This window comes from Myripristis murdjan, chromosome 21 (assembly GCF_902150065.1).
Source record: "Myripristis murdjan chromosome 21, fMyrMur1.1, whole genome shotgun sequence".
NCBI classification, from domain to species: domain Eukaryota; kingdom Metazoa; phylum Chordata; class Actinopteri; order Holocentriformes; family Holocentridae; genus Myripristis; species Myripristis murdjan.
In genome coordinates, this window is record NC_044000.1 from 24,932,964 (window position 1) to 24,951,197 (window position 18,234).

The 18,234-nt window shown below is 42.8% G+C and overlaps 2 protein-coding genes across 4 annotated transcripts in view; one reads left to right on the top strand and one right to left on the bottom strand.

Annotated features, from left to right (window-relative positions):
* arhgef49 (Rho guanine nucleotide exchange factor 49) overlaps positions 1-9,473 on the top strand; it is a 53,537-nt gene extending 44,064 nt beyond the window's left edge. For 2 of the 3 annotated variants that reach the window (XM_030080796.1, XM_030080797.1), the window contains exons 4-8: positions 833-1,025; positions 2,607-2,838; positions 4,192-4,781; positions 6,269-6,414; positions 6,907-9,473. In XM_030080796.1, the coding sequence (XP_029936656.1) occupies positions 833-1,025; positions 2,607-2,838; positions 4,192-4,781; positions 6,269-6,414; positions 6,907-7,741 (1,996 nt within the window). In that variant the 3' untranslated portion in view covers positions 7,742-9,473. The remainder of the gene's footprint in view (positions 1-832; positions 1,026-2,606; positions 2,839-4,191; positions 4,782-6,268; positions 6,415-6,906) is intronic. The other variant, XM_030080799.1, reaches the window with a different exon arrangement.
* A 335-nt stretch (positions 9,474-9,808) lies between these two features.
* tsn (translin) lies at positions 9,809-15,343 on the bottom strand. Its single transcript, XM_030080800.1, has 6 exons — positions 15,146-15,343; positions 13,537-13,630; positions 13,241-13,337; positions 12,458-12,573; positions 12,292-12,371; positions 9,809-11,509 (listed from the first exon to the last, which is right to left on the bottom strand). The coding sequence occupies exons 1-6, from the start codon at positions 15,212-15,214 to the stop codon at positions 11,279-11,281; spliced, it is 687 nt and encodes a 228-aa protein (XP_029936660.1). The 5' UTR covers positions 15,215-15,343; the 3' UTR covers positions 9,809-11,278.
* Positions 15,344-18,234: the final 2,891 nt, after the last annotated feature.

Below are 18,234 nucleotides of genomic sequence, written 5' to 3' on the forward strand. Positions count from 1 at the left end.
GTGCTCAGTGTGATTTACACATGATTTACTCACCGAGTCCGTGCACCATGTGAGTGTGCATGCACGTTCATGAGCGCATGCATAAATCCCATCCATGCATTGATAGCTTGTGTTCAAGCATGTGTGTGTGTGTGTGTGTGTGTGTGTGTTCCTGTTCTTCTATTCCAGTGGGGTACAGGTGTGTGCCAGTGTCGTGTGTGTCTCTGCAGACAGCTGTGGTGCGTCTCGGAGCACATGCTCCACGTGCTGCAAGCGTGGCTTCCCAGTCAGCAGACAAAGGAATGAACAAAATGTATGATGCTTATGTGTGTGTGTGTGTGTGTGTGTGGTCTCCCTGTGGTCCAGGGGTTCAGGTGTTAATGTCCACTGATGTGTCTAATTGCTGTCCTCCCGAGTCGCTCGGCTGTGGCCAGGCCAAAGCTTCCCTGGGGGGAGTGGAGGTGGAAGAAAGGAGAGGTAAAGAGGGGCATTTAGTGGATGGTGGAGAGGAGAGAGAGGAGTGGCGGGGAGGATGTAGGAAGACACAGCAGGAAGGAGAGAGAGGGATAAATGAGATGGGAAAAACGGCATGGATGCTGGGGGGAAACAAGAGCACTCCCAGGAATCATAATTTCACCCTGTGTTCCTCCTCCCCCTCGCTGCTTTCTCTCTTTTGCCCTTCTCTCTCTCTCTCCTCCTTCCATCTCTCTTCCACCACACATTGTCTCCACATCTCCTCTTCCCCCTTTCTCCCCTTTTTCTCCCTCCCTCTCTGTCCATCTGCCCCCCCCACACCTTTCCTCCTCATCCATCTCTCCCTCTCTTCTCTACCTCCATCTCCTCCTCTCTCCAGCTGCAGTGCAGAGATCTCAGCCGAGGCCCCCGTCAGGCTGTCAGGTGACCAGGACGGAGGCTCTGACATCACTGCTCCCCCGGCCGACTGTCAATCCTCCCCCGTTGCCATGGCAACGTCGGCAACGGCCTGCAGAGCAGAGGCTGGAGACGAGACGCCTGCAGGAGGAGGAAGAGAGGAAGCAGCAGAATGCGTAAGGACTCTTTCTTTTCCTTTGCTGCCTTGTAAATGGCTTTGCGTTGTTGTCTGCGCGACGCCTCGCTCGCCGCCTTTCTCTCACACTCTCCGCTGTAGCTTATAGAGATGCATAGATCCATTTGCAGCCAAGGATGGCTAGGGCAAGCCAGGGGACTGCGACACGCGCAGACACATACACTCCACGCACATACACACATCAGTCACACACACTCATGCAGAGGTATGTGGTGAGAGGCAGACAAGAATGAGCATGCAGCGCTCTGTCTTCCAGCAACAGCTCGACATCTGGGGATGCAGCAAAAGAAGATTAAGCCCCCCTATAGTTGCTGGCTGCTGGTAACTCAGTTCTTCATTTCTGCTCTCTGCATGTCTCTCCTCCACTGCCGGTCTGCAGCCTGACACCAGCATTAGCTGCAGCTAGCATTGTGCTCCACTCTGCTGTGTCTGCTGTAACACCAGCCCCGTCTCAACCTCTGCAGGAGGGGAGAAGAGGAGGTGAGAGCCGGATCGACAGGGAGCCTTGTCATGCTTTATTGTAGTCATCATGTGCAGCTGCATGCCAAGGAGGCTGCATCTACTTTAGGGAGAAAATGCCACAGCGTGTTTGTTTCTTTCACCTTATTTCACATCAGTCAGAGGCATTATTCCACATAGATCTGAGGTGCTGCTGCACGCTTTCCCAGATTCGGAATCCACAGTGGAGCCTGCCTCTGCATTCCCAAAGTAAGCACTGGTCATTTGTTTTTACCCCACAATGAGCAACTGCAACATAAATGATTCTCCTGCGTGTTACCTGAGCTGAATAGGTTGTATATTGTGTTGTCTTGTACAGAGCGATGGGAACACACACCTTCGTGTGTCCTTCAGTCTCCGAGGGATGTGTAGCTATGGTAACTGTTAGTTTGCCAGACAGAACAAGAGGACTTGGGAAGCTGATCAATCAGTGATGTGAAACTCGATAGTACTAAATGCCTTTGATGGATGCCGCGATCTGCAGAGGTGAAGAGTCGTGTCGTGTCGGTGACTCTTGAACTTTCACCTAAAGGTCCAGTCCCGAGGGTTGGACTGATGGTAGAATGATTTTAGAGCCATGTGAGAAATGCTCTGAACATTTCTGTGATGTGTCAGGGAATTCCTCACCTTACCTTGGAAGGTAGTTGCTGCAGATTTCACTTTGAGGAATGTCTCTGATCTGGTCTTCAAGGCTGGGCTGTTTCAGCGTGTGATAAGAGCAGATATTTAGGCCTTGCGTTTGAGCGTGTGTCTGAGCACATTACAGTACTTAGCAGATGATTTGTCCTGCATCTCAGTGTGAAAATTGCGTTCTTGTCACTTCTGCAAGTGTGTGGATGGATCAGAGAGACAAGCAAGACTTGTTATGCAAGCATGTCATGATAGTGACATGGTGACATGTAGATGTAATACTCTCTCACACACACTGACATGCACATTCTAATTTCTCTCATATTGTCATTCTCACTTTATCAACACAAGCTCTCCTCGGAGAGTTTTCCCTTTTTTCCATCTGTTGCTATAGCAACATGGCCAGTTGACTGACACGTGTCTGTCCTATCAGCAGCACTCAGGGCTGGGCTGCAGGCGCTCCAGCTCGGACGCAGCCTATGAGCTGGCTGAGACAGTGAGGGCGCAGCGCGAGTGCCGCCTCCGCCCCCACTACAGCGACCCCATGCCAGCCGACGCTGCCAAGCGCAAACAGCTGGAGATGAAGATCGCTGCTGCTGCCCGACTCCACAGCCAGCGCAGAGACCGAGACAGAGACCGAGACCGGGACAGAGACCGGGACAGTGGTGAGTACATGTCACATGTCCTAAACATTTCTTTAAAAAAAAAAAAAAAAAAAAAAAATTGGAGAAAATGTTGAATGGTGTTAACGTTAACACAAACTACACTGGCATGATGCCAAATGTTTTTGTCTCAAAATAATTGGCTGTATATTAGCCCACTTTACCCAACAGAAATGTGTCATCTTGCTGTGACATTACACATCCTGATGCCCATTTCTCTTAATAACTGGAATGACACATGCTCATCTCCACCTGAATCACCTCCATTCGCGACAGCATCCATCCAGCAAACAGCTGGTACAGAGATATCCTCCTCATCCTTCGTCCTGGGCAGCCCTCCAGTGCTCCTGTTTGGCATAGAGCCCTGTCATGTACATACAGACTCTGAACAAGGACCCACAACATTTAATACACACACACACACACACGCATACATACACACTCCCAATGACGTTGTGAGCCCAACTGGAGGAATGTTATGTCACAAGTATCTGTCCCTCCCTCTGTAAAACTACTCGGGTTAAATAGGCTGTGGCCTCAGCCTTGACTTTACAATGCTGTAATCTTCCTATGGACATCTGCCCTAGACTCGGACGGTGCTCCCACTTTGTCCCCCTCAGTTGTCAGGCAGCGTGAATCACATTAAATTACGTGTAAATCTAAATGGCAGGATTTCAGATGGCCTGCCAGCTAAGCCTGGCATTTTACAATCTGGCCCGATTTAAGAGATTAAGGCTATTAGGAGATGTGTTCATTTTTTTGAGCTTCTCTTATGCAACTTCGTGTCGTGCTTGTGTCTGAACATTTCAGCCTTTGCCCCCCCCTCCTCCACACACACACACACACACACACACACACACACACACACACACACACACACAGACACCATTTGTTAATACCCTGAGCTTCCCTGTCAGCAGAAGCTCTCTGGTACAAGACAGAGGCCACAGAGTGTCAGTCAATATGGCATATGCTAATGATGACCTTGTCGCTCTATACAGCATCTGTTTCATCCAAAAGGTCAATCAAGTGGCATCTCAGTGTTTTAATATAAAGATGCAATGTAGAACCTGTCTAATAAACAAGATGTGCTAATCTGCAAACTGCTCAAGATCCTCTTGTAGTAGCCTAGCACACACATATTCTAATTTATGGCCCATTGACATGCAGTGACACAAGGGTTAAGACCTCAGATAGGAGGTTAGGGATCTAATTATTGGAAAGTGATGATAATAATCCATAATCATTTCTTCATTTTGAATATGTAATGAATATGTAAGGATTAAATGGCCATTGACAAGGGATGCTTGCCATTGGGACGACTGAGTGTGACAATCTCTATCCCTCTCCTCCCAGCCCCAGCGGCAATACGTGGTCGCTCAGAGCCCCGGGGTGAGGAGCGCCAGGTGGGTCTGGGTGTGACTCGGTCTGGGCAGCACCGCTGGAGCACTGTCAGCAGCCTGAGTGCTGACAGCGGTGTGGTTGGCCTCAGCGATGAGCGGGAGGAGGAGGACAGCGAGCCTCACCGTCACCACCGCAGCAGGGGAGCCGAGGTTGAACGGGTGGACAGTGGGATTGGACCGGGCCTGGCCCGTGGCTGGAAGAGACCCTCTGCCTCACTCCGAGCCTGGGAGGCCCAGAGACCCTGTCCGGACTGCGGTCAGAGGGACGGGGCCTCCAAGGAGCGAAGCGAGGCCATGTGCGATCGCTGCTCCAAGCTCCGCACCGAGCGGAAAGAGGCCATCCTGGAGTTTCTGAACACTGAGTCGAGCTACGGCGAGGACCTGCGGATCATCAAGGAGGAGTTTTACTGCCCCATGCAGAGCGCCGGGCTGCTGACAGCCGAGCAGCTCACCGTGGTGTTCGGCAACGTTCAGGAGCTGATAGATGTGAATGACCGCTTCACTGAACACCTTCAGGACAGCATCGACCAGGCCTTTGACCAGGTGACTCATTCACACAGGCACACACACACACACACACACACACACACACACACACATACACATAAAAACAAGCACAGCTGTCCAGCCTGATGCCCTGCTGGCTTGTTGCCCCACTGGCCTCAGAGGGGTCATAGAGGAAAGGTCATGAGGTCACCAAAGTTGTCAAGGTTCATCCCCTGTGTGGCATGAATGTGCTTTCCAAAATTTCAGTCCTCCCCCATAGATTTTGAGAGTTCAGATTTGACATTTTGGTGCAAGGGTCGATGGGGTCATCAAAATGAGGAGGAATCTTCCTTTGGGAAATATGCACACACTCACTAATTACCATGGAAATTCACTAATTAGATTTAGTGATATATTGTGTTCAAATGTGACATGGCAGTCCACCTAACAGCAAGGCAAAAATCTAATATATTGGTGTCCTATAGTAGAAGATGGTCCTGTATAAACACCTAGTTGCTCCAAATGCACAGATTTTATTCCTTGACTTTTTGTCTCCCTTTAATATTATCCAACCACATGTCATAGCTAAGAGGGAGTTGCTTGTTTCCTCTAATCTTGGTGCACATTTGCTGTGGATTTTGTAACATGTAGATCTCAAAATCTGAGAGTCAACAGTTTTCCATCAGAGTAGTTCTGCTCTTGCACTGGGGTCCCTCAGCTTTGAGTCTGGTCCCTGTTGCCAGTAACTGCAAAACCCAGCATGGAGACAGACTAACCTCCTGAAATCTGCTTACAGTGCTCCAAAAAAGACCAAACGGTGCACGATTCTTTGGCCACTGGTGTGAAATAGTGTTTCTGCAATTGAATGTTGCTAAGAACAAGGATGCCATTATTTTGTAAAAAAAAAAAAAAAAAAAAAAAAAAAAAAACTGGTCTTGATTTTGCCACGCCTGCTTGGTATGCTATTAATACCCTGAACATGAACTAACAAATTAAAAAAAAAAAAAAAAAAAGCCAATCTTATTAGACTTCTCATGACTTCTCAATTTATTTAGACTTGATGGCTTTTCCCTCAGGTCAAAGACTTAGAAAACCACTGTTCAAGGTTTAAGGTTCTTCAGTCCCATTCAGACAGACTTACTTATGTAATTAATTGATTTTCTTTCCCTCTCTGTGGATGCGTTCAAATGATGACTTGAAAGGCACTTTATGTTGACCTTGTGGTTTTATGTAGTGTATTTGTATGCTCTCTGTTGTGTACTGCTAGACTATGTAATGTTAAACTGTAAATTTTATGCTGACTCCTGACTGTGTCCCAAGTTTCCCATCGGGGACAATAAAATACTGAACGGTGCTCAGCTTTACAGATATTAAAAGCCTTATTGCTTTAAGCACTATGGTGATAATATGAGGTACGAGTTACCTTCAGTATCACATTAAAGGACATTTTTCTTTTGAGTGCAATAGCTTGTTAAAAAGCTTTTGTGTGTGGTAATACTGGTGAATCATGTTGCTAATATGCACCCATGTGATTTGACTCCCAGGGAGATGAGGATCTGTTGACAGTGTGCATCGGAGAGATCTTCCTGGAGTTTGTCAACATGCTGCCTGCCTTTCAGACGTACTGCCTGCAGCAGTCCACCTCCGTCAACATGCTCAACACACTGGAGAAGGAGAAGGAGCTGCTCAGGTACATATACACTTGACCAAGGATGTTGTTTTTTGCTCTGTAGTTTAAATTATTGTCAATTTAAACAAGTTGCATGTCATAAGATACCAGAAGTTGCCTGAACTGAAAGTGGACTGAACTTGACAGGGTGATTTTTTTTTTTCATATTTTGTGATAGAAATGAAATGGACTAAAGAAACCACTGCACCGAGTTATCAGTGCTCTCTTCCTGTTGCTCTGTGCAAGGGAAGAGTCGCTTGGGGAGCTTTCTGTAGTTTCTGCTAAGGCTGTGCTGTGTAATTCTTAATGGAAAAGACAGAGGGTTATCACTAATTCAGTAGAGGTTCTATTCTGGGAGCAGAGCTGAAATCACTGATATTTTTAGACACAGCCACAGCTAACCCATGAGTCAGGCTGTCCTATGATTCCCATTAATCAACTGTAAAAAGTTTTTCCCAAGACACACAGATGGTTTTCACTTCCTTCCCATTTCCTTCCTTCCTCTTTATCTAGAATCTTCCTCGATGTGTCCCAGAATGACAACACGGCGTTGCGTCGCATGAACTTGCGCTCTTTCCTCATGGCGCCCCTCCAGCGTGTCACCAAGTACCCCCTCCTGCTGAGCCGCATCAGCAAGGCCACCACCGAATGTCATCCGGACCACGCGCGTCTCCGTGAGGCCAAGAGTCGCGTGGAGTCCCACCTGGAGCACATCAACATGAAGACCAAGCAGGAGGGCACCAGTGTCACCTGGTCCCTCCGCTCTTTCCGCCGTGACAGCCGCAAGAACCGGGAGGTCATCAACATCGAGATGCGTGAGGTTTCGATGAAGACAGTAGGCTGGGCCAGGGAAAATACGCGCTTCGTCATGGAAGGACCACTTCAGTTGTCCCAACCAGCGGACGGCCAGTGGGTGAAGAAGGGCAGCAGGGCCCTCAAGTTCCAAAACGTCCAGAGTCTGCTGATGGTGAGGACACAGCGGGCTGGGGAAGGCCCGGGACAGGGGACGGACCTGGGGGCTCGGGGGGATCCAGGGGAGGGTGGCGGCGAGAGCATCCGAGATGGAGTACTGGTTCTAATCAAGGACAAGAGCAGTGGGAAGTTCACGGTGCTGAGGGAACCCATCCGACTGGCGAACTGTGTGGTGTCGGCAGACCCGGACTGCGAGGACACTTTCGAAGTGCTTGATATTCGGCGGGAATCCTTTGTTTTCCGGGCCTCGGACAAATCTCGCACCCAGCAGTGGTTCCGTCAGATCAAGAGATACGCCCGAGACTTGGGCCCCTGGAGGAAAAGACGCAACGCCTTGCCCAATATTATGATCAACACTAACCAGACCCGCTCCTGAGACTAACTTCCTCCTCTATTGTTGGATATACCACTGTAAATATCCCCAGTAGGTCTACCGCAAAAATGAACCGACAACATGAAACTTTTCCGAGTGACATCACCAATGGCTTTTCAGATTTCATTAAGGGTCAAATTGTGATAAAAAGAATATATAGCACTTTTTGGTTTTTTTACAAAACTACTACTAAGTGCACCATAGTGTCACAAAATGATGTATGAAGATATAATTTAAATCTGTCAACATTAAAAAAAATAAAATAAAAAAAGCTATCAGACACTTGGACAACCAAAAAAAAAAAAAAAAAAAAAACTTGGGGTGGTAGTGCTTTGCCAGCCTTGATTGTAATGACTGTTTACTCTTGGAGGAGGAGAGCCGTGTTTTCAGTATACTAAACAAGGTGTTTGTGTTGAAAAGCATGACTAAAATATGACTGACCGCAAAAAAAAAAAAAAAAACTTCAAGAACTGTAATGTCATTTTTATAAGATGCACAAAAGAGTGGCAAATTATTTCTTATTTCATGGCAGCGGGGAAGATACGGACCAGACCTTTTGTTCAGTGGTTTCTGTTTGGTGAACTCAGTCACTGCCCTCTCCTATCTGTCTGCCTCCCTCTACCGTATGTTGGTGGCAGAGCAACTTACACTGCCGGAGAAGCAGTTTTTTGCAGGGCCTCTCAAACAGGCTCATCACGGGACGGACCTCCAGTATCACTGTGTTTAGGCAAAGTCACATAACAGCAATAATCTCTGCCAACTTCAGAGATGACAGTAGCTATATATATATATATATATTAATATGTATATTCCCCAGCATTTCCTTTGGATTTCTGAAGATTATAAGGGTCTTTATCCTACTTGGATGGGAGCTACATTGTTTAAATCCAGCCAAGGTCACAAACCAGGTCTCGTTTGCCAGTATCATTATCGCTGGGTGGACTTGGCTTCCCAGTAGCATCTTAACACAAAGTTTATTCCACAGAGAATCAGTGGAATTACAACGAGCTTAATGCCATGAACCTGTGGGGAATTCCAACCTCCATTACACCGTAACATGATGATAAACTGATGAAATCAAACACAAACGTACACTCTCCTTGTCTCCTTGTGTATTTAGTGGTTGAGGAGTGAGGAACCCCGCTCGAACCGTCTCAACCACCCCACATGCTGTCACACAGTTTCCGCTGTGTGCTAATAAGTGACAGTGATGAGCTTTTGTGCCTTGGTATTTGATTACTCTTATGCTAAATTGACTAAAGTATTTGTAGCTTGTCACGGTGGCATTTACCTTCGAGACCCGGAATAGACTGCCCTCTGTCGCCATCTTGTGGAATGGAGATCAACTTACAGGCAATATTAATCATTCCACCTTCAGTACCAGGCTGCTAGTGCAGAATCACATGGTTTATCTGACCCCTATCTTATCTGTTGAGTGTTTTTACTATTCCGCAGTGTGTTTTTATTTATGAAGGCTCTTTTTTTCTTTTTTCTTTGGATGCACTTTATCCTGATGATTTATGTCTAGATCCAGTGAATGGTGATAGAGCACTCTCCGGTCAAACCGCTGTTAGAAAAATGTATTATGTTGTCTCGTTTATTCAACTGAACATAGCTGACCACAGCTGGCAATAGTTGGCCTACTCATCAAAACCAAAACTGCTGTTTAATAACCATGCTCTTATGTTTCTGTCATGGAGTAGCACTGCTGAAAAAAAACAAAAAAAAACAAAAACATAATAACATATCACTGTGTTTTTGGGTGCAGAAGGTGTGCACAACTACACCTGTCTGCTGCTATTCTTCTTCCAATGGCATCAACACTGTTACGACTTCCTCAGCTCCATACAAAACACCACTACCACTGCTGTGCATTAAAGGATGCCGTTTCTTTTCAAAATGGGCCTGCTGAGTTGAATACCATTTATTTTCCTCATTTGCATTTTAAAAGACCTAATGTACTATTTCCTGATGTAATATATTGTGAATTATATTAAAAGATTTTAATGCGACCTTGCTTTTTTGTTGTTCTTTTTGTTTCGGTTTGTGCGATTGAACACTGACCAGGTGTACAGTAGAAATATTTAATTTTAAGCATTTTAGAACAACCCCCCAAAACAGGATCAAGGACAGAAATACACTCCGTACATCCGATAAAACAGGTGGAGTTGTTGGTAATGACTGGAATGACAAATGCACTAATTACTTAAAAAAAAAAAAAAGCACAAATTGGAAGAGAGCAAAAGTACACCATAAAATACGATTCAACTCCACTACAGTATACAAGCAAAGGGAAGCATTGAAGCTGACAACAGAAACAAATCATTAAGACAAGGCATTTCCTTGAGTGAAAAATAAGGTTTGTCTCTTATTGAAGATGGTAAACATAGAACATGCAGTACACAGTAGTGTTGGAGAACTTTCTCTCATTTTTTTTTTTTTCTGCCATCCCACTTGTGGTTTTCCAGAGAAAGCATTCCTGCACAAATAAAATACAAAAATGGCTCAACAGACACTTTCATTGGCACTGTTCCGCAAGAGTACCTTGCCGCTGTGTAAATGACAAAAAAGACTCTAACTAAACACACAAAAAAATAGATTTATATTTTGTCAAGTGCATCTATACCCTTTCTTTGGCTCTGCTTCTCCTGAAGCCTCATTTATGAAAACTTCACATGAGCAGGTTTGGTGCTGATGGTCAAATTCCAAGCAAAAGCTGTGGTTTATTTATACAGTATGGGAGTTAAACTTACTTTGTTCATTTTTGTTGAAATAAATCTCAATGATGCTACAAGCTTCTAAATGTCATCCTCTAATCTTTGTAAATAGTTTCATTTTAAACAAATGAGGCTCCTGGAATCACTATTAGTCCATTTGGATGCATCCACACTTGACAACATATTATACATAAACTTAAGAAATACCACCAGGCATTGACACACACATTATCTGGTGAACAACAAACATATTTCACGTATTCTTTTTTTTTTTTTTTTTTTTTGCAAATAAAAACACAAATAACAGCAAACATAGGCTCTGATTGGCTGGAGCACTCTTCTCTTTGGGTGGCCTCCGCCTTCTTGAACAAAATAAACATCGATCTAGTGTAATTCGGTGACTGTTCCACAAGGAATTAACTGTTGCATAAACCAACGCAATGAAACACGGTAACGGGTGAATGAGATGCAGCTGAACACAGACGAACACTTCCAAAAACTGGCATCAAACCGAACCTCCCGCCTTACCCCTCAGAACAAGGTTGGTTCTGTCAAAGTCTCTCCCACCACTCTGACAGACTGTCATCCACCTTAAAGCAAGTCTCATGCATGCACTCGTGCACACACCCAAACACACGCTCTCACACACCCACACGCACACACAAGCACACTCACGCAGTCTGTCCTCGGCTGCTGGGACCTCAGGCAGATCCCTGGGTCTTGCCCTCCACCTGGGGGTGAAGTCTCCAGTCTGCAGCAGCCGTGGAGAGGTCCCAGCCTGGGGTAGCCATCGCACCCCACAGCCATTCACCACCCCGGGGCTCTACTTGTCTCCCCCAGACTCGGGCTCCTTGGCCAGGCCGCGGATGGACAGGTCGTACACCACCTCCTCGATCTTCTTCACATCGTACTTGAGGCCGTCGTAGCGTTTCCGCAGCGGGTCGTTCTTCAAGTTGAGCAGGCGGAAGCCGGAGTCCAGCTCGTTGATGAAGTTGGAGATGCGTAACGGACGGTTGTAGTCGCCTGCTGTCACACTGTTGACCGCCAGCCGTGACTGGGGGTGGAGAGGGCGGGCACAGGTTAAAGCAGGGTAAGGAATGGAAAAATAAAAATTCATCAGGCACTTTTTGCCAACTTTTAGTATTTTTAAAACCGTTCTGGACCTTTTCAGGGGGAATTTTTTATATTATCAAATAATGTCCTTCAAATAATGCACACTAGCAGGTAAACACTCAGTTTGCACTATTTTTTTTAAACTTCTGCATTTTCTTGTACTGCTGGCTACATGTTGATATTTTCTACTGCTTCAGGCTGGATATCTGATCATTTTCAGAACAAACATCATTTTCTGAGCCATGACACAATACAAATAATATGGGGGTAGCCCATATTCAATCATAAATACATGTAAAACATGTGAAATACTGAGATGCAAGAAATTACACTCCTAAATTATACTCCTAATTGTTGGGGCATTATTTTACCCCATCATTTTTAATTTCATGGGTATTTTATGAACTTCTAAAGGGTATTTTTTCCCCAAGCGGCCATTAATTTCCAATCCCAGTTTGGAGCTTAAGTAGCTCAAATTACACATATGCCGCTGTGCCGATATGCTTAAAAATTGAGACACGTTAATTGTTCTCTCCGTGTTCTGCTGACGCTGCAACCAAATGAATCTGTGACATCATACCATGAAATTTCCCGACGCTTAAACTTAATAGGATTATTCTTTCATTAGACACATTACATGCATAATTAGTGGGTGGCCCTGCACACAGAGCATTGCTTAATGGTTGGTGAGTTTGTAGAGAACCAGTGACTGAGATCCCTCACCAGTTCACTGGCCATGATCAGCACGCCTGCCAGGTAGTCCTCCACATCCAGGTGAAAGCCCTTCTCTCGCACCACCTCAACTGCAGACAGACACAACAGAGGAGGCAGAATAAAACACACCGTTTCTGGTGAACGGCTCCACCTGATTGTGTTAAGTGGCACCTACTGCTGAGTATCTGGGCCACCTCCTCCCGGGTCACCAGAGTTTCAGTCTCCAGGTAGACAACAAAAGCTGCTAAGAACGTCAAGCGCTGCAAGACAAACCGCCAGTGTTCATGGAACCTAAATGAGGATCAAAGAACCCAGAGAGAAAAGAGGGAAAACATTGCTGGAATGTATAATTTGACTGCCGTATTGTATAATGACATTCAGTGGCATATTTTTGTGGATGCGACACCTAAATGTGCGCCATCATCTTTGCTCTTTAGAACACACAAGATGCATAATCTGCATGTTCCTGCCCTTTGCGTCTATGAAACAATACACTAAAAGCTGATGCTACAGTGTCCAATGATATCAGAAAGAGGGAGAACAGGAACAGGAGGGTCTTCGATAAGCTGTGGGCGCACAGCAGACACACAGCACACAGGGGGCACCATGCGGTAACCTGGCTCCCTTCCACTGCCCCTTTGAAATGGTTCATGTTCTTTCCTGGGTATTTTTCTCTGTTTTGCATTAGTTATAAATTCCCTGATCCATGCGATGTACTCCTGTTCCTATTAATGTGTGTATGTACAAACCTTAAGGTCTGGTGTCTGCTTGTAGCTATCTCAGCTGTCATGTGTGTATAAAATAATAATAAAACATTTTGTGGAAGAAAAAAAAAAAAAGAAAGAGAACTATTTTACAGAGTGTAAATTTAAACTTGCAATCAAATGCCCTGGTGAAGGGTGTGTGTGTGCCTGGACTGCTGTGGGCTGCAGTTTATTTGGATGGTGTTGTGTTGTACCTGTAATACTGCTCCACAGGAAATTTAGTCTTTAGGTCTGCGATATGTGTCCTGACTGTGCAGAACAATTCTCGCGCCTTTGCACATTTACTGGGAACTGCGGAGACAAAAGAGCTGCATTTTAGACATCAAAAGGTAAAACTCAGGGAGGGAAAATCATCACTGAGTACAGGCCAATAACTGGGACACATAACCAGCCACTACATCAGCATCTCATGCATGGGTGACAAGTCAAAGAGGAGACAGTGAGTGTTTTATAACCGACAGGACAGACCATCCAATGAGGAAACACTCACTTTCTTTGAAGCCGGACGGCTGGTGGACACTTTGGAGTACAGTTAGGATTTCCCTCGCAATCTGCTCCAGTGCTTGGACCACCTTACGGATATCCTGCAACGACATGCACAAAAATAATAAATAAAGTATCCCGGCGACTGTTACCGCCTATATGCGCCAGAGGTGAAAAGCCAAACTCCTTTTAATATCCGTAAAAACTACACAGAATTTGCCTTTAGTTTTAGTCTTTGTCAATTTGGTCACATGTGTGAGCACAACAAGCAGAACAAGCCTTCACAAAATGTTGTTTTGACTGTCATAGCAATTCTCAACTTCTTAAATCAATGTATATTATAAAAAAAAAAAAAAAAATAATAATAATAATAATAATAATAATAAATAAATAAATAAATAAATAAAAAAACTAAAACTAACACTGAAACTAATAAAACTAAACTAAAACTAAACTTTTTAAATGACAAAAAATAAACTGGAGGGGAAGGGGTGATTCCATAAGGCTGGATCAAGTCTGACAGTTCCTGAATTCCCAGTACCGGGCGTCAGGTTCTGTCGACGGTCTTGGTCTCATGGTTTCACACTAACTCTGAACCTCGGTCGGAGCGTGTGTTCCTCAGGTTAGGTTATTTTCAACTGCTGTTTAAATTGTTAATACTTCTGTTTAAATTGTTCATATTTCTATTTTTTTTATAATCCTTGTTTATAGTGTTTATATTGCTTCTGCTATTTATCATGTGTATACTGTATATTTCTTCTAAATTTGCACATTGACCTACCTCTATGCACATTCTATACACCCATGCACACGGTTTTTTCTGTTTTTTTTTTTGTTGTTGTTGTTTTTTTGCACATTGCTTTTTGCACACTGGCTTGTACTTAGATCTTATTCTTTATTATTATTTTTTTCATATTTTTTTTTTTTATTATTATTTAATCTGTAATCTGTGGATACTGCTGAAAAACTGAATTTCCTGCGGGATGAATAAAGTATCTATCTATCTATCTATCTATCTATCTATCTATCTATCTATCTATCTATCTAAAACATGCAAACCCACTAACTGACATAGAATTGTATTGAAAACAAAAAAAAAGAAAAAAAAGAAAAGAAAAACAAAATAAAAAAAAAAATGACCACTAACGAAAAATACAAAACTATAATAGATGAATATGATGCCGAATTGAACAGTATACCCAAAAAATCCCTCAACATGTTGAAGTGACGTTGTGCGAGGAGCGCAAACCTCCCCGCTGGACCAAACAACATTAACACCAGATTTTTTGAACGAAGGCTGGTTGCGGTGACATTGTCCGCATTTTGGAAAAAGGTGTAAAGTATCGAGGGTTACATGAGAAAGGCACACAAGATAGGTGATTTATATTCTCGCAAGCGTGACAGCTGTGTTATTGAGGGTGCATTTCTTGATAAAACAGGCGGGACATGGGTAAGATTGAGGTAGCTAGCGTCCCCGCTTCGTTAACAGCGTGGGGAGATGTTCGCTTAATTGCGTGTCACCAGGGTTAGTAGATCGGCTGCGGGCTAACCAGCTTCCCAGGCTAACGCTGGTAGCCGCGGAGCTGGGCGGCGGGCGGCCGGCGGCTCTCTCGTACCTCTCGGATGTCCTGATCGGCGCTCAGGAAACCCTGAATGTAGCTGAACATCTCGGTCACAGACATCATCTACAGCCTCCGCGGGATATCGAGACGCGTCTGCAGCGCTAAAACCAGCAAAAAACATCAACGTGCACACACACGAGCCCTCCTCCTCCGTGGTAAACACGTCGCGAGCTGATGATGCCGTCGCGAGCTGACGTCACGGCCCGCGCTCTGCCGGTGTGGATTTAGTTTTTTAGTTTTTTTTATTTTTATTTTTTATCATTTATTTTATGAATGTAGTGTTGTACATGATTTTTGGACTGACCTGAGAAATTACTTTTCTGGATTTCTTGGTCTGTCATACTTGTTCACCAAAAAAGATGTATTTTGCTATTTTACACATAACAACAATTCTATTGAATTCATAACCAATTACTTCATACTTTGTTGTAAGTTCTTTATACACAAACATAGATTTCTCAAAACCAAACCACTTTTTAAAGTCTTTTTGCTTGAATTCAACTTTAATCTAAAGTCTCTAAGAATTATAAACGATAAAAAAAAATGAACTATTCTTACAGTATTACGACAGCCTGGACTTTTGTTACAATCAATGAATGTAATCTTGTTCTTTGCGTGACCAATGTATGTACTCTTTTCCTTCCCTCTTTACTTAATTTTACGTCCTTTTAATTTATTTACTTATTTATTTACTACCATCATTTTATTGTAATTGCATGACACTGAGTATTACTCTATATTTTTGTCTGTTTGTTTTTGTTGTTGTTGTTGTTGTTGTTGTTTTTTGTTTGTTTCTATCCAAACGTGTTTGTATTAATCTGAATTGTCAATAAAGATTTGAAAAAAAAAAAAAAGTTTTTTATTTAGTCATTTTGAATTAACAGTCTTTTTTTTTTTTATCATTAATGAAAACATACTCAACCATACGCACACATCAGACATGTGCTAATGCTGTACAAAGAATTATATATAAATGAAAAAGTAAACATTTTAATAACATTGGGAAAATAGACTCCATTAATATGAAATCATCAGAGAATAAAAATGCAGCACATCAGTTATTCCCCTTTAAACAGTTCACAGCGCAAGTTTTTTATAAATTTGAGTCTCTATATAGTCTTTAAACCCACATAAAAAAATAAAAAAAAATCACATATGAAATTAAAAACAATAAAATCGGGGCTAACCTTTGTAATTCTGCATTTATGTATGTGATTTTTACAATATTGAATCAATATGTTTACCCAGAAATCAGTGTTAGATTTATCATGCCTACAATAAGTAATAACTATTTATACATTCAATTTTAATATTAAGATTCTTTTGCACAATATATTCTCTCATTCATAAAACTGTCAACCTGAACTCATGTGTTGACTTTTTTTCTACGCTGATTTTATATTAATGGGATGTATTTTCCCAATATTGTTTTTATTAAAAAAAAATTAATTTTTAATTTATACTTAATTTATACTGTATTTATTTGTACAACATTATATTGAGCACATGTCCGAAATATGGGTAGCCTATATTTTAATGTGTTTTCAATGAAGATTAAAAAAAAAAAAAAAAAGTATCGAATGGAGACGACATGGCTTTTACCGCAGAAATTCTGTTTTACCAACAAAATTAAAGATGTGGGCATTAAAATGTTACACAATATACGTCCAACAAATCTATATTTCTCCAAATTGTCAGATATGGGTAAAAAACAAACAAACAAACAAACTAGAGCCATCGTGAACTGTTAAAACAACGATAAGAAGAACATGAATGAGAATATTAAATACCACAACTATTAATGCAATTCCAATTATTCCAATCAATAATTATAGGACCAGCAGGGAGGGTTTTCTGTGGCACTATAAATTTAAAATTACAATTACCTTATCATTGATACTGCTTTATCTTCAGTGATACTGTAATATTCCTATGATATAATAATTACAATGCTAAAACTAACACTGTGTTTAATTTTGGACTTGAAGTGCCGTGCAAGTTGTGTCATATCCTTCTAAAAATGAGTTATATGATTTTTATATTTTCGTCTAGTTTTAGCAATTTAGCAAACATCTTTTTAAAAATAAATATTTATCAATATCCACTCAATGTCCACTTTATCAGCTCCACCTGTCCAGTCTAACGCAGTTCAGTGCTACAGCTTTAAGAAAATTTATAATGTTCAGTTTGTGTCGACATTGTGAAGAATGTGTCGGTTTAATTCTAATGTTTATTATTGAGGTTGTAGTTTGCAGAGGTCTTGTAGTGGACTACGTTATACTGATCCCTAATTTTTTTGTCCCTCCCTTTTCATATACATGAGTGGGACAGAATATTGGAAACATGTCCCAATAAAATACAGTCCAGTCCAACAGCAGCACTAACTATGAACTCAATGCCAAACATAGAAGTGAACGAACACCTCTATTACTGTGACAAAAAGAAAACCTGAGCATTATAGGCAGCAGAAAAGGAAACTTTATGGCCCAGCAGTTGGATTGGATTGTATTATTGTACTGTGCAGGTGGACCTGATAAAGTGCCCGCTGAGTGAATCCTCCTTGGTCTGCCTGTGGTGAACCAGCACGCTGAAGTGCCACATTCGGCCTCGTGATGGCGCCAGAGCAGCGTTGTTAATCAATGCTGCCTTCCAATTTCCCTCGTAAATTTTTCTTTATACCTATTTCGTGACTTCTCGCACGTTTAGCTTTGTAACCTGTGTCCTTTCAGTCAGAAATAACATCAAAGTGGATCCTGCAGAAAGTGTATGTTGTTGTTTTTTTCCTTTTCTTTTTCTTTAGCCTGGCCCCAGCCCCATGAAGCACTTATATTTGTTGCTGTTGTTTTTAATACAATGTGCAAAATGTTGTGGAAAATAATCTCTAAATATGCACAGCGGATAAAACAACGCTTAAGGCGTAAAAAAAAAACATTCATTTTATTCTGTTTTATTGGATCTGTCATGTTCGCCCTGCTTGTAGTTCACTTATTTCCGACAGTTCGTGAAGGCAGCAGGAAGGAGCGCAGATGACGCAGGGAAACTGAAGTAGCTGCAGCCTGTTGCTTGTTGGTCCCGGTGTTTGC